The sequence below is a fragment of the Populus trichocarpa genome, chromosome 10, assembly GCF_000002775.5.
Source record: "Populus trichocarpa isolate Nisqually-1 chromosome 10, P.trichocarpa_v4.1, whole genome shotgun sequence".
Lineage (NCBI taxonomy): Eukaryota > Viridiplantae > Streptophyta > Magnoliopsida > Malpighiales > Salicaceae > Populus > Populus trichocarpa.
Window position 1 is genome coordinate 8,562,398 of NC_037294.2, and position 12,079 is coordinate 8,574,476.

The 12,079-nt window shown below is 34.6% G+C and overlaps 1 protein-coding gene across 5 annotated transcripts; it reads right to left on the bottom strand.

The window, feature by feature from the left end:
• Positions 1–4,439: 4,439 nt before the first annotated feature.
• Positions 4,440–10,978, bottom strand: LOC7477049 (serine/threonine protein phosphatase 2A 59 kDa regulatory subunit B' eta isoform). Of its 5 annotated transcripts, none has more exons than XM_052456399.1 (4): positions 10,802–10,978; positions 10,578–10,652; positions 8,966–9,993; positions 4,440–5,275 (listed from the first exon to the last, which is right to left on the bottom strand). In XM_052456399.1, exons 2-4 carry the CDS (start codon positions 10,645–10,647, stop codon positions 4,916–4,918), a joined length of 1,458 nt encoding a protein of 485 aa, XP_052312359.1. In that variant the 5' UTR covers positions 10,648–10,652; positions 10,802–10,978; the 3' UTR covers positions 4,440–4,915. The 5 variants fall into 5 exon arrangements, with proteins under 5 accessions (XP_052312359.1, XP_024466128.1, XP_024466127.1 ...); XM_024610360.2 differs by having other exon boundaries at positions 8,966–10,260; positions 10,578–10,647; positions 10,802–10,977; XM_024610359.2 differs by having other exon boundaries at positions 8,966–10,260; positions 10,802–10,977.
• Between the last annotated feature and the right edge of the window lie 1,101 nt (positions 10,979–12,079).

Here is a 12,079-nt window from a genome sequence, read left to right on the forward strand (position 1 = left end):
TTTATCACGATATGGAAGTGTTGTTTTGTCTTTATTAGAAGAAAAAAAATTAAAAGAATTGGTTTTTTCATTGTAGCTACTCTCACTTAGTATATTTCATTAAAATAATGCTATGGATTGGTTAGTGGACAAAAAAAAGGCGGCCTAATATATATATAAAAAATGTCCCTCCATTTTTTTTTTCTAGATTTTAACTTGAGGTTTTGTCAAAGTTACTTCACGGACCATTGAGTTGGATAGGATATTTTATTTAAAAACTTTATTTTGTTTTTAATTTTATTCTTGGTTTAAAAAATGAAAGAGTTATTAGAAAAAAATGAGCGTAAGAGAAAATTATTGGTTAGCCAAAATTCTAGTCACGAAAATAATCATTCTTGGTTTCAATGAGTTCCTTTGAACAAGATAAGTTTCATTGAAATATTCTTTGACCTTTATCATTCCTGATAAGGTAAATCAAGACTCGAGAAGTTTTTAAGAATTGGATTGATTTTGCATTTTAGACCAAGTTCTTCCAAATGGGTTTTTAAAGCCTCTATAGTGTTTTTTTTATATGTTTTTAGGTGAAAAATGGTTAGAATTGGGTTCTTAGGGTCCAAAAATTTGAACCTCGATTTTCCAACCACTATAATGGTGGTTGGAAACTAGGTTTCTAAACGATATGTCAATGATTTTTTTTAAAATAAAAAAAAAAAAAAAAAAGAAATCAATATAAAGGTGTGAGCTTGGGCTTTTAGGCTTTTTACTAGGAGCACGACCCTGGGCTTTTTGAATTTTTTCTTTAAAATTTTAATTCAAACCTTTTTTTTTATGTATTTTTAGTTTGCATTATTTTTTTATTTTTAATTTTGATATTTAAGACCCTCTAGATTGTATTCAATTTAAAAATAAATAAATTTCAAAAGACAAGTTTAAGAAATTTGGTACAGGCTATAACTTAAGTCATAGGTTGGGTGGGTTAACCCAATTCCCGGATCTAGCCAAAATATTGTCGTCCAAGTTTTTTGTGATGAACATCCCCCAATAAATTAGAAGGAAAATTATTGTGTTTTGTGATGAACATCCCCCAATAAATTAACTTAAATTTTAGATGGTATAAAATAATAAATTGGTACGCGAAATATCAACCCAATAACAAATTGTATAAATTCTCTAATCGGATAAAATAATTATTTAAAGGAAAATATTTTATAAATTAGGGTGATAATAATAATAATAATATAGAGGAATTCTAAATAAAATAATGTATGATTTTACATGCAAAAAAAGTTGGTTGTAGTATAAGCCCCGCGTACAATCGATGGTATCATATTCAAATATTTGAACATAGACTATAAATAAAAATATAGTTTGTTGTTTGGATACAAACTAATGAGATTTGATAGTATCTTAGTCTAATGTTTGGACGTAGACTATAGATACATCTGTCATTTGGTCGGAGAATAAGGTTTGAACGCTTGGATATACACTGAAATAGTTTTATGGAAATATTCCCTATGATAGGGAATTAATATAAATAAATTATGCTCACAAGATAGAAAAACAATATTATGCAATTCATGCTCGTAGGGCAGAGAAAAAAAATTTAAGTGTGTGGGAATTAAATGGAATTCAATGGCGGAAATTATAATAAGGAAAATTGAATAGATCGCAACGGCAAGATATGATGGATGAAAAATTAAATAGACCACAACAGTAAAATTTTAATATGTGATATTAAATGAGTAGTAACAACTGAATTTAACTTATGATATCTAAATTGTCCAGGAATTTATTATATGATGTTTGAATACATTATAAATGGGCATAACAAAAATAGAAGATAGAAAAATATTTGAATATGCTATAAATAGGCATAAGGAATATATTAAGATAGAAAATAATTGAATATGCCATAATTAGGCATAAGAAAAATACTAAGATGGAAAATTAAAATATTGAAATATACCATAACGATCATGAGAAATAATTGTACTGGACAAATATTGAATTATGCCATAAATATTGGATATGAGAAATATTTGAGTTGAAAAATAATGAAACTTGCCACAAATAGATACAAGAAATATTTAAGTTTTAAAAAAATATTTGGATGTACTATAAATGAGTCTAAGAAATATCCGAGATGAAAAATATATTTAAAGAGGTCAGATAGGTATAAAGTATATGACAATTAGAAGAAATGTATGTATAAACCAAAAACAGACTGGAAGCATATTGAGTTTGAAAATTTATATGGATAAACTAGAATAGGTATAATAAATATTGGAATTAAAATTAGTATTGATGAGCTTATAATAATATAATGGATGATGAGATGAACTAATAAAATTAGTTGGCTAAAATAAAATAAATACTTGTGAAAGTTGAGAAGGCATGTAATTGAAATTGAGAAACAAAATGTGGCATGAACTAAATATATTCATGAGATTAAAAAAGGTATAGATAAATCATGATGTGAAAAGAAAATATGATATGAAAATGTTATAATACCTTAATGAACATGAGTGAAAATTATATTGAAATGAGTTATGAAATAAATGGTAAATTAAGGAGTAATTACAAAAAATATAATTATTTCTTAGATTTCCAACATTTAGTTATAAAAAAATAGCATTTGGGATATAAAAGCCAAATTTTGTTAAATATATGCTTTTAATTTTGAATTCTCGATCATAATTTTTACTTCTTCTAAAAAAACATGTTTGACAATGATTAGAGATTTTATATATATATATATATATATATATATATATATATGGACAATTGCTGTATAAAGTGTAAAATCTTATTTCTAACCAACATGATGTTATTTCTCATGCAAACCAGACAGCCCTCTTAATATTATAAAGAGACCAATGTGACAGTAAATAGAATACATTTAATGCATACTGGCCCACTCATTTAATTAGTATGCAGAACCAAAAGAAAAGAAAGGGCATGCCTACCAGCAAATAGGATACATTTAATACGTACTGATCCATTCATTTAATTAATAATGCAGAAGCAAAAGAAAAGAAAGGGCATGGGTACACAAAGCCGACCTATCTTTGTCACATGGTAACTACTTGACTATAGGTTTTGATGTTTGTTATTTTTTTGGAGGAGCACGCAAATTCTACAAATGTCTTCTCCTTCTACACAATTAAATTGAGGTGAACTTAAAAAATCCGATATCATCACCCATGGCTAGCTCTCCAAACTCTTCGAGCTCTTTTCTTATTCGGCTGACCAAGCCCTGCAGTTCTAACTTATCATCACCATCCTCCATGGATGCTACGTTAATATTCCCCAAGCAGTTACCGGCATAGTTTTCTGGTAACGGTGGGCACAAACCTTTTGCGCATTTTCAAGCTGAGAGACAGCATAGAATTTCTTGAAACCCCAAGTTTGACTTTGATGCAGTCATTGCACATTTCCAAATAAGTGCTGATGCAGATTCCACCCGAACGCTTGTTCTGGCGGCTTTAGCCTTGAGAGCAGTAATCTTTGATATATTCTCGTTGCGCACTGGAAGAACTGTGACTGGCAGATCCATTTGTGGGAAAAAAGCACCCATGAATAACGGACTCGCCACTTCTCTTGAGCTGAGAGCAATTGCAATGTTGCTAACGTTGATGCATCTGCAATCTTGAGTGAAAGGCACACCCCAATTGCCAAGCCGATAAACTGGCTTGGACAAGTAATTGACTACCTATGGCTGCTTCATTGGATTCTATAGCTGCAGGCAGGAATTGTTTTAACATTTCTGTATCAGGGTTTTTGAGAATGTCAGAGAGGATACATTTGACTCGACCCTCAATATATTCAGCCCCATGGTCATCACATTCGATGGAAGAAGCGATAGCAGCGACCTTTCAGTGGCTTTGGCAAGGTGATCACCAGTATTCATGGGGTAAAAGAAAACCAATGAAGTGTACGATATTGGAATGAACTTGTCAACAGGAAAGAGCTTCAGTGTTCTTAGCTAAAGGGGCGTTGGAGAGGATGGTTTGATAGTTTCGCACTGCATGATCTCACCTCTCATTGCAAGAGACATCGTGTTCCTGCTGTTTTTGAGACAAACACTGCCTTGCAAGGATAATTAAATATAGTTTTTCAAGAATTAATGGGCTAGGAACAAATATATAGATGAACATAATTGCTCGCCCTAGGTGCATAAAAACGAACCAGGAATCCACTACGAAGATCCAATCGGAGATGGATTGGTTTCCCAGAAACATGCCTGCTGCTGAAAGACAGTGACCAATGTACATGGTTAAAAGGATCAAAATTAGGACACCATTACCATAAATAAAAGTGGAAATCAACGACATGAAAATTATATGGGAGATGCTGCGATGTCTTGAGTGCGGAGACAAACAAAATCCAAAACGATCCATCAGAGAAAGTCTCTTTGCAATTAACCCCATTCAAATCTATCGTATTAGTAAAAAGCACAATTCACACCCACAAAAAGTTTCACTTTTACACAATAAAACATATATATGATACATGCAAATAAGAAATGAGATCAAAGTGTTTGGTAAATACACAAGACCAAACTAAAATCAAGACAGTTCTTAAATCACCTGTGTGATCTGTAGCTTCTTCATGTGACGCTCTAAATATCAATTACGATAAAAATTAACAAAATTACTAGTTTTATCCCTCTCCATTATAAATGTGAGTTCAGCTATTAGCACTTGCACTTGGCCTTACCCTGTATATAGTCCCCCGAGCAAACAGCAGAGTTGTCAGCTACATTGCTACACAATGATATCATACCCTGAAAATCTTGACGTTGGGAACCAGAAAAGAGAAATCGGGCATGGATCCATGAGAATATCAAACTCGTAAAACATAATGACCATCTTGCCACTCTGAGACCAGTCAATGAAATTGAATAATTTTATACAACATATGGATAACACTATCTCTAGCCGGAAGATGTTAAGGTGGGTATAGCCCAGGGAACAAGGACTGCTTCACTACTCGTGGCTTTTGTTGCTGCAATCTCTTCTAAGCGCTTCCAGGTCGCTTCTTGTTTTGTTTTGATCTCCTCTGCCTTCGCTTCATTTTCTTGAAACTGGCGTAAGCACTCCTCGAACAGCTCAGGGTCAATATCAGCAAAGATCTTGCGAACATTAACCGTTAAGCTCTGCACCACCTGATTCCAGTGGTTACGTCCATTTTTCTCCAGGGCAGGAAAGATAATGGGGAGTATAACTTTGCGGTTCTGTCTAATTAAGTTCTCAATATGATCATTGTTCCACAAGTACAAAGCCCTTTCTGCCACCTGTAAGAGCAAGAATTAGTAAGCTTGCCTTTGAATTAGGAAACAAGTGCCATGAATGATAAGCACATTATAAGAGGTCAACCTGAATCTCAATATTTTAAAAAAATGATAACAGTAGATAAACAAGACTACAATAAGAGCAGAAAACATTTACAGTAAGCCCCTCAACCAGGACTTTTATCCATGGTAATCCAAAAAAAAAGGAAAATAATTCAGAAATGAACACCTTGGTTGAATCCAAATTGATTTAATTAATTAAAGTTAAAAGCTTTGGAAGTCATGGCTATAGCATTGATCAGACTGCAATTTAAAAAGAAACTAGACGTACTATTTGCATTTGGTGATTATGAAGAGATAATATCTGAAGATGGCCTAATAACTAGCAGAACCAGCACTACAGCCTCTTGTCTTACAGTTGGCCCTGCCAATGATAAAGCAATTCCCGGACTAGAAAGAGGGGATCAAAACAGTTCTGTGGAAACTAGTTTATAATATAATTTGACTGGTCTCCACATGCATCATTTAATCATTTAACATCCAGACCAATGAATAAACATCAAACACCACAAGCACAAACTGAAATTGTCACCTTCACCACTAGCACATTACCCTAGTCGCCATTTGCCACTCAGTCACCCTAACACCACAAACTATTACCCCCGGCACCAAAATTGCATATACACCTACAATGCCACCAAATTAATAACTCCTGCCATCTGGCACCATCACTCATAATACCATCATTATAATACCATCATTGGCACACATACCATCATCTTTGTCAAGCCTAACTTCAAGGCTACAACTGATGTGGAACCTATAAATCATATATGGCCTAGTGTTGAAACAAGCATGTTTAGTGTGTCTGGACTGCTTGAAGACATATGCCATGGAGAATGTAAGGAACAAAGCAAAATCCAGACAACGACAAGGAGAGATCAGAGAATGGCCCCACATCAAGTGCTTCCAAAATTGGCATGACAACAGCACCCTAGGTTAACACCTGCCAATTGCTATTCCTTAAATATAGAGATCCTGAAATCTTCTATTTACTACACTTCTGTTGCAAGTGCTGCAGCTTCTTTTGTTTTTTGATCTACATGTATTCAAACAAATAGTACGTGATAACCAGTAATTGATTGATTTAATCCACTTTATACGGCATTTCATTAGCAATAAAAAATTAGCTTTTCAACTATTCATATTTCATTTATCTGCAACATAAGCTGAAAACCCAAGTCCGAGTCAAGACATAAGAGCAAAAACGACACTCCACAAGAGCAAAAACAGCACCCTAGGATGACACCTGCCAATTGCTATTCCTTAAATATAGAGATCCTGAAATCTTCTATTTACTACTTCTGTTGCAAGTGCTTCAGCTTCTTTTGTTTTTTGATCTACATGTATTCGAACAAATAGTGCGCGATAACCATTAATTGATTGATTCCATCCACTTTATACGACATTCCATTAGCAATAAAAAATTAGCTTTTCAACAATTCATCTTTCATTTAAGCACAACATAAGTTGAAAACCTAAGTCTGACTCGTGACAAAAGAGCAAAAATGGCACTCCATGTACAGTTCTTAGGAGCCGGGACCAAGCTGCCAGAGCATTCCAAAATATAGGCTACCACTGAGTAGCACATGGGTCCATCAACCATCCATGGGACGAGAGACACGCTATGGAAGACTGCATAGGCTACAGTCCCTTTAAATATCTGCTAGAGAACTGCCCTAAGAAGCAGCATGTCCCCATTAGGAAATAAGAAAAACAATCCTAACCCATAAGAACTGCCTGAACTAATATTGAAGTAGCTGTGTTCCCTCTCAACATAGGGTACTAATTTATAATATAGCTTGTGCAGAGGAAAACTGACTCAACACAGAAGAAAAGGCTTATATTCACTCCTATGTTTTTGGTTCTCAACTATGGCATGTTTAATTATAGGTGGTTAAAAAGAGAATATAGCTCAACAGTCAAGAAGTATTGCAGTACACACCACATGAAGACACGCACAGAAAGGAAAATCTTGAGAACAGATGAATATGTTTCTTCAAGTCTTAGATGTTAACAACATTCATAGTCTCATTCTTGATAGGCTATATTTGTTTACTTAGCAATACCAGTTTCGCAACCAACCATGTTATCAGCTTAAATTTATTTAAGTTTTGAGTACAGTACCGAGTAACACAGCTCCTGCATGATTTGCAATCACCACGGACAGTTTCCTAAGAACTATACGCTTCTAGAGAGGCCATCACCCCATATTGAAGGCACATGATTCCTTACTGGTGGCTATTATTGGCGACTAGATTTTTTTATTATAATTACTTGTCTTGAATGTTTTCAGAACTAGCACCATCATCAAACAAAGGAAGGAGAGGACAAGAAACAAAAGTTGAACCAAGGTTAAACTAGGATTGAAAAACTATATATATTTATTAAAATATGTCGGAGACTTAGGTAAGTTTTTGGGAACAAATCCAGAAAAAAGAAGTGTGAAACTTGGATTCAGTTCAAATGTTAATATAAGCCAAAGATCAACCTGCAAGTGACCAACAGTGTAAATGAAAGAGTATCCATCTTGCTATCAAATATATGTCTAGTCAAGGAATTAATTCCTTTATTTTCCTATTATACCAGTTAAACTTCTAAATACAACTACTTCTCATTAAACGAAGGAAGGAGCAGTTTTTGAAAATGTGCAAAAAAAAACATTGGCATTGTGTCGTATTTATTGAGATTTCTAAAACTGTATGAAAAGTCAAACAAGACAATCTTTGTGGCACAAAGGGAATAAGTAATACTTACCATCATACTTGTCAAGCCCGGGCCATTTACCGATTCATGTCAGCCAGTTTTTCACCCAATTCGCAAAATGGTTATTAAATTCAACTAGAACTGTAACCCAATGACAAATTCCCGGTTACAGCAGCTCCAATTGTGGAAAGCATGCTTTTATAATGCCAGTTTCTATATTTGACAGGTAAATACAATTATAGCCCATGTGTTTTCATAATTTTCTATTTGCATACCACTAGTTCAACTTTTGTATATCAATAACATGAAAATTCTTTAAAAAACTCGGACTGAGAAGCCCAAATCATCAACCAGTTAAAAAGTCAACCTACTAACTAATAGCATAAGCATTTGCCCGGTAACACACATCGCACCAAAGACATCAAATGGTACAGAATCTGGTCACTACATCAGTGGCTAACATGAATCAGTTGCCAAGTCACCTCTTTTAAAACCTTAAAAAATTAAATAATTAATTGAAGATAAAATGGAAATAGTTACAAAAAAAACTGAGGCCAGGTGCAAAATTCTTAAGCCTACCACCAACGCAAAAGAAATAAATCTGGCTCAAAGTTCTGAAAATTGCACAATTGTAGCGTAACAAAATTACGCTGCATAGAAAAGCAAGATGAAGAAAACTTTGATATTTGAAGACTGGACAACAGGAGTCAAAACAGACCAGAAGCTAACTGATGCAATAGCCAGATACCCTAGAAATTCTCAACAACTCAGCCATGCTTCATCATGGCTTGAATAAAACATTAAATTCTTGTCAAATCAAAGATGAGAACGAGATAACTTTGATTGTTCTTCATAGAGAGGTAACTTTAATGATCCTTTATCTAGCATAGAGAGAGAGAGAGAGAGAAGATATTTATAGTATATTACCTGGAAGTGTGAACTGCTCAAGCAACGAGCTATTTGACGAAACAGGGGTACCATACATCTTTGGAATTCTGCTGGTTGAGTTGCTTCTAAGACTTCCTCCAACTCACTTAGGAACATGACCTCCTTGGAACTATTAGTAATTGGCCAGTACTTTGATAAACCTCTTATAACAGTGTCAGCAAGCTTGCAGTCTTTCTCCACAAACTGTGTAATGCAGTATGATAATTGCTGATGGTACATAGGTAAACACTTTGGCTTGTGAAGGGGGATCAGTGCCCGAACAAGGAACAATTTGTGTTCTTCTTTTAGCGGCAAAGCAAACCCATTGATTATGCTACCCAAAACCTCTAAAAGCTCAGCAATCCCATTATGCTTCTCCGTTTCAAAAATAAAACGGAAGAAGATATTATTGATAGCCTTCCTGATGAATGGACGATGCACCATAAACTTTCCATAGATGCGATGTAGAATTGTCTTCAGATACTCTCTCTCCCTTGGATCCTCAGAATCAAAGAGATCTAACAACTTGAGAACAAAAGAGTGATCAACGTACCTCTTAGCCAACTTTGCATCTGTCTCAGGTGATGCAACAAATCTAAGAAAGAATTCATACACAATTTGCAAGTGAGGCCATGCTGGGTCCATCATGGGCTCCTCCTCTTCCAAATCAAAGGCCTCTAATACCTTATTCTCCCGGGTCTGTGGAGTACGCGGCCTAAATAAATTAACAGATACCACCTTTATAACTTCTTGCATGACAGTTTCCGTGAACTTCCCGTTTGCAGAAGTAATATAATCCACGAGCTCAAGCAACGTCTGGCGCTTGATATCCTTCTCTTTCAAATTTTTAGTGGGGTCAGCAAAGTCAAACACCACACAGCACAAGTTGAGCTTTCTAATAAACAAGTTTTGCTTCTCAGAATTCGGGACATCCCTGAATGTAGGCAATGCTTCATACGGTGGAGGCACTGAACTGCCATTCAGCTTTGGATTCCCAGCCTGGGTAGGCTTCATTCCATGACTAAAACCTAAATGAGGAGCAGAATCAAGACCAGGAGGAGATGAGTTGTTTAAAGTTCCAAGTCTGTTGCTCTGGAAATCACTGGTGCTTTTAGAAGCTGAGGAAGTATTTGAAGGAGCAATAGATGGACCCCCAAATTCACGATTCTCGGATGACTTGGAAGGCTTCTTGGGAAGCCTACCAAGTATTTGTTTGATCATAACTTAAAAAAAAAATATTCTACGCGCACAAGGATCAAAGTTGCTGTTAAACCCAGGCGCATACAGATTGTCCCCTAAAGCAGATTTCAGTCCATTAAAAGACAGCACAACCCCAACTACAGAATCAGAGAAGAGTAACCAGATGCATAGAATCCATATCAAAGGAAACCACAGAAGAAAACAAACCCAGGATTGCTATCAGAAATCAAACAAAACCCAGAAGCATTTTTTATTGCAGAAATTACCATCGACTTGGCTGTCCTTTATTGGCTTTTTGAAAAGCTAAAAACTTCCAAAGATGGGAATCGAGAGAGACCCTTTAACTTGAAATTCAAAAAATTAAAGAAAGCAGATGCAGAAACTGAAGCAATAGAAAATCATGCGCACACACCAGTAGTATCTCCTTCGTTGAGTTCTTGTAGACCAAAAACCAGCTGATTCAGACAGTGATACGATCTCATCTGGGCTTGATCACAAACAACAACAAAAAAAAAGTAGCTTTTTTATCATATTAGACAGAATCGAAATCCATAAATTATGGGGATGGGAAATACGAAAGTTAAAACAGAAAAACAAAGAGGAGAAGAAGAAACAGGAATGTTTAATATTACTTACAGAAGAAGCAGATACTTCAAAAAGAAGAAGCAGAGCACGAAAAGCTTTTATTTTTGTTTTTTCTTTTTCTTTTTCCTCGATTACTTTGGGCCAGAGAAGAGACAGCGAGAGAAGGAGACCAAAGTGACCAAACCAACCCTCTAGACATTCACAGTTTCTAATCCTAAAGCAATGCCACTCTCTCCATCCATTCGGACAATAGTTTTAACTTTTAAGGATAATAATTATGATAATAATTACGATAAGATATCTTTAACTTGCGTTATGGATGATATTAAACGGGGAGGAGAAGTAATTTTACTTCTAAAATAATTTTAGAATGAAATTTTATATTTTTAAAATAATAAATATAATAAATATGTCATTTTAGTCTTTTATATTTGTATCTCTTATGTCTTAAATAATAAATTAAATATTATCTAAAGGTGTTTTTATTAGTGTATTGATTACAAAGTTGATATATTTATCATAATATTATTTTTTTTTAGATTCGTGGAAACCTTACTTCCCGGAAAGCGCACTTTAGAAATCCATATGAGCGAGTAAAATCCCGGTTGTCTCAGATTCTTACAAGAGATGTACGCCCTAACTCGAACTCGAGACTTGCTGTGCAGATCTTAAGCTCTTTGTCATCACGTTACGCTCTTTGGAGACTTATTATAATATTATCCTTCTTTTATGATCTTACTTTTTTTTTTTTGTTATTCGTCCTTTTTTTTGTTTTTTTTTTTCAAATTATTAGTGGAAAATTAAGGCCCATGTTCAGCCAAAAATAAGATATCTATATCCGGATTATATATATATTTCTTTTAATAATTTATTTATAATAATGTGGAGATCATTAGAAATAATTAAGATATTGATCAACCTAAAACATATTTTTACAAGAGGATTAATTGGAACTCAAGTTCAAAACTATATCCTCTGACTGAGGATTCTTTTACTGCTATTGTTTCAGGATAATGATGGACAACAGAGGAGTGACAATTGTGTTGTATATTGTGTTTATCTAGAAATGATTTTTAATTTAATTTAATTTAAAGAGATGCTTGATTTACCCGTAACAATGGTAGCTAGGTCCATCAAACCCAACCCAGGTGCCAATTGCAAAGGCGAGGAGGGAAGCTTCGAGGAATGGTTCCAAATTCGTGTGGAATCAAATACCATTAGTTATGAAATGAAATTTACCCTTTTGTGTCTGTGATTAACACAGATGATGACAATTCCTACAGTCATATGGTGGAATTGGCATCATTGCACCTTCATCGAAAGAGGGTA